The following is a 4,071-nucleotide window of genomic DNA, read 5'->3' on the forward strand; positions in this document are numbered from 1 at the left end:
TTGATTGATTGTTTGATTTATTGATTGATTGATTGTAATATTGTGATTTGTTGTATTACATTTGCATGTTTAGTCAATGGTGTAGCCAAAGTAACGTGTTTCTCTTTTCTCCCTCCCATCCTTCTTCTCATCTACCTTCATCCTCCCCCTTTCCTCTGTGTCTGTGATTTTCTCTCTTCCCCTCTCTCTCTGTGTCCCTGTTTTCTTCTCTCTCTCCTTCCCTCTCCCTCTCCTCTCTGCCCTCTTCTCTCTCTTTCTCTTGCTCTCCCTCCTCTCTCTCTCTCTACTATCCCCCGCTCTCCTTTACTCTGTCTATCTTCCTCTTTCCCCTCTATCTTTTTCTCTTTCTGTCCCTTCAATTCCCCCTTCTCTCTCTCCCTCCTCTCTGTTCCCCCTCTCTGTCCACATCTCCATCTCTCCCTTCTCCCCCCTCTCTCGTTCTCTCTCCTGTCTACCCCTCTCTCTCTCTCTCTCTCTCTCCTGTCTACCTCTCTCTCTCTCTCTCTCTCTCTCTCTCTCTCTCTCTCTCTCTCTCTCTCTCCCACCATCTCTCCACCTCTCCGTGTGCGTGTGCAGTTCCACCGGGTGAGAAGAGTGATGACCATCCTGTTCCTGACTATGGTGATTTCGTACTTCAGTTGCTTGAGAGCCATGCCCCTGAGAGAGGGACCCGGGGTCGGGGTCGGGGTCGGAGTGAGGGCGGGGCACCGGCTGGAGGCGGGGGGCCTCCTGGGCGCCGCAGCAACGCTGGGCCGGGGCCACGGGACTCCACAGAGCGGCGCCGGGGGCCTCCCCTCGCTCTCGGACACCTTCGAGCAGGTCATCGAGGAGCTGCTGGAGGACGCGGGCGCCGCCGAGGAGAGGGAGGGGGGTAACGGCCTGGACCCCCGCGGCCTGGACCCGCGAGGGGTGAACGAGGTGCCCCAGGGCCCCGGCGGAGGAGGGCCCGGCGCAGCAGCATCATCATCGGCGGCGGCGGCGGCGGCATCGGCGGTGGCAGCGGAGGCCAAGGACGTGGACCTGTACGCCTCGCGCGTCATGCTCAGCAACCAAGTGCCTTTGGAGCCGCCGCTTCTCTTCCTGCTGGAGGAATACAAAAACTACCTGGACGCGGCCAACATGTCCATGCGCGTGCGGCGCCACTCGGACCCGTCCCGGCGCGGGGAGCTGAGCGTGTGTGACAGTATTAGCCAGTGGGTGACCGCCGTGGACAAAAAGACGGCCATAGACATGTCTGGGCAGACGGTCACCGTCATGGAGAAAGTGCCGGTGCCCAGTGGTCAGCTCAAGCAATATTTTTACGAGACCAAATGCAACCCGCAGGGATACACTAAGGACGGCTGCCGGGGTATTGACAAGAGGCACTACAACTCACAATGCCGGACAACCCAGTCCTACGTGCGCGCCCTCACCCGGGATAGCAAAAACAAGATGGGGTGGCGTTTTATAAGGATAGACACCTCCTGTGTTTGCACACTGACCATCAAGAGAGGAAGATAGTGTATACAATGTATAGATTTTATTGAGAGTTCTAAAAAAGAGAGAAAAAATATCTATTTGTATATATACATAACAGGGTAAATTATTCCATCAGATGAGAATTTTATGGACTGCATGTAAAAAAGATGAGGTTTATACAGTAAAGTGATACTACAGTCTATTTATTGAACATATTCATGACCTTGTAAACAATTAAAAACAGATCTGATCAGTCTCTCGCTCCCAGTTTAAATTACTATATCACTTTCCTCAAGACATTGTGTTCTTTTTTTATGTTGCCAAGAATTCGGTTTCAGTCAAGTCAGAAGATACAGACGGGGCAAGACTCCCATACTTAAAAAATGAAAAAAATGAAAAACGTGAAAAAGCTACTTGCATGCTGCTTCTATTGTGAATTGAGAAACTGTCCACTTCGGGAAAACAAGGAAATGATACCGACCAAAACATTCCGTTTACATATTCTCAACAGATGAAGGGTTACTTCTCCTCTCCTCTCAGTACAGTTCTGTTTGCTAGTCCAATCTTCTCAAGGTAATGTTGAAATTACATACTATGTCAAGGTGCTGTTGTCAAAGCTTTGCTGTTTTATTTTTTTATCCCCACAAGATGAGAGAAAAGATATATAAAAAGAATATATATATATATATATATATATATATATATATATATATATATATATATATATATATATATATATATATATATAAAAATATATATAATTTATTCATTGACATATGTTCTGGATTAATATAATTCATTTTGTATGTTGTGAAGTTGTTTGCAATATTAAATTGAAATATTTGAAGAAATAAAAATGACTATAGGCAACTGAAAAACAAAACCAATGTCCATACAATTTGAGCACCCCCATGGCCGATGATAGCACAGCTTCAAACAAGGTAAAGAAGAGAATGGTCAAAACTGCAACAGAAAATCCCACACTCAAGCCAGAGGTACCTCTACTACCAAACACCAGTGGACCGTTTCCTGGACGACTACAACACTTCCTGGTCATAATTGCATCTCATCACATTTGCACTTAGCTGGCACGTTTAAAGCTACGCACAGCTGTAGCGAGATCAGTCACCTGGGAGAAATTTGGGGTTAAATGTTGTGCCCAAGGGCAGAACTGTTCAGCCATGGATGAGGGTGCACGAGAACAGGGCCGGATTAACACACAGGCTAGACAGGGCTACAGCCAGGGGGCTCTCAGGCGCACTCTCTACATGATTGGGGAAATGTGACAAGATGCCGTGTTGTTAACTCAGTCTGCCGTGTCAGGTAGAGTTCTAAATCTTATCAGTACTCTTCTTGGTTTGGAATTATGACGCAGTCTTTGTAATTTTGTTAAGACATTTGCCCTCCGCGGGGGCCTACAGCAACCTGTAGCCTAAGGCCCCCAGGCCTTCTTAATCCGGCCCTTGCAGGAGAGCACAGGGCATTTCCTCTGCATATTTACATTCCTCCCGTTGGCAGGAGATTGAAACCTGCGCACCCACGATGCCAACACCAAGCCATCAGACACCAGTGAAGAGCAAAATGGATTCAGTAGTTACAGTACGTACAATCCAGTGCCACATGTTCCAGATGACTTGGATTTACCTGTAGACAGCAGGGTGAATGATCAACTGGTTGACTTGGACAGGTAAAACAGGGTCATTTGGTGGGGCCATTGGTGGGTCAATGGTGTGTGGCCCTAGATTGTAACTAATGAATCCATTTTGCCTATCACTGTTAGGCAGAGGTGCCAATCCCAGGTTCAGAAATTTAAATAAAATAAAATAAAATAAAAATGCTAGAAATTTGATCCAAGCAGCTCTAAATCAGCGGATCAGGTAACACTATTTTAGGGATACATCTATTAGCACTAACACATACGATGTTAATGCCTGCATAAGTAACTTGTAAGGCATGTACTAAGCAAACGCTAAGGCCTACTAGGTCCTTACTAAGGTTAAATTGGTAATAAATCCCTTATTGTGCATGAACAAGACATTTGTGAATACATGCCTAACAAATGTTTGATTTTGCTTTGTACATGCCTTGCAAGTTACTGTACTTATACAGGCGCATTGTGTGTATTAGTGCTAAAAGATGTATCCCTAAAATAAAGTGTTACCTTTTTTTTTTTTTTTTTACTTTTTGGACCTGGAATTGCCACCAAGCCATTAAATCAGGGGTGTCAAACTCAAATTTACAGTGGGTCAAAATAAAAATCTGGGACAAAGTCGTGGGCCAAACAAAATGTGAAACTGTGCATGCAGGCACGTAATACTCAAAGGCAAATTTCACAAACACTCATTCTCATCGCGTATGGTAGACCGCACATATTCTGTTGTATATGACTTTGAGATGTTGCTGGTCTGGCCTTAATGGTGTGTACCGTATGTGGACCATGTAATGCACATGTGGAATGATCTTGCGGGCAAAATAAAATTTCTCTGTGGGCCAAATTTGGCCCCTGGGACTGAGTTTGACATCCCATTCCTTACGTACATAAGGTCATCAGGCCACAGCAAGGAGCTGGAGCGCCAGATGCATAGAGTATAAAACATTCTAGCAGTTAAACGT

General features: G+C 45.8%; 1 protein-coding gene across 1 annotated transcript in view; it reads left to right on the top strand.

Moving 5' to 3' along the window:
- bdnf (brain-derived neurotrophic factor) overlaps nt 1-2,105 on the top strand; it is a 23,055-nt gene extending 20,950 nt beyond the window's left edge. Inside the window, exon 2 of the mRNA XM_063189530.1 lies at nt 577-2,105. Within this exon, the coding sequence (XP_063045600.1) occupies nt 598-1,500 (903 nt within the window). The 5' untranslated portion in view covers nt 577-597 and the 3' untranslated portion in view covers nt 1,501-2,105. The remainder of the gene's footprint in view (nt 1-576) is intronic.
- The last annotated feature ends 1,966 nt before the right edge of the window (nt 2,106-4,071 follow it).

This window comes from Engraulis encrasicolus, chromosome 23, assembly GCF_034702125.1.
Source record: "Engraulis encrasicolus isolate BLACKSEA-1 chromosome 23, IST_EnEncr_1.0, whole genome shotgun sequence".
NCBI classification, from domain to species: domain Eukaryota; kingdom Metazoa; phylum Chordata; class Actinopteri; order Clupeiformes; family Engraulidae; genus Engraulis; species Engraulis encrasicolus.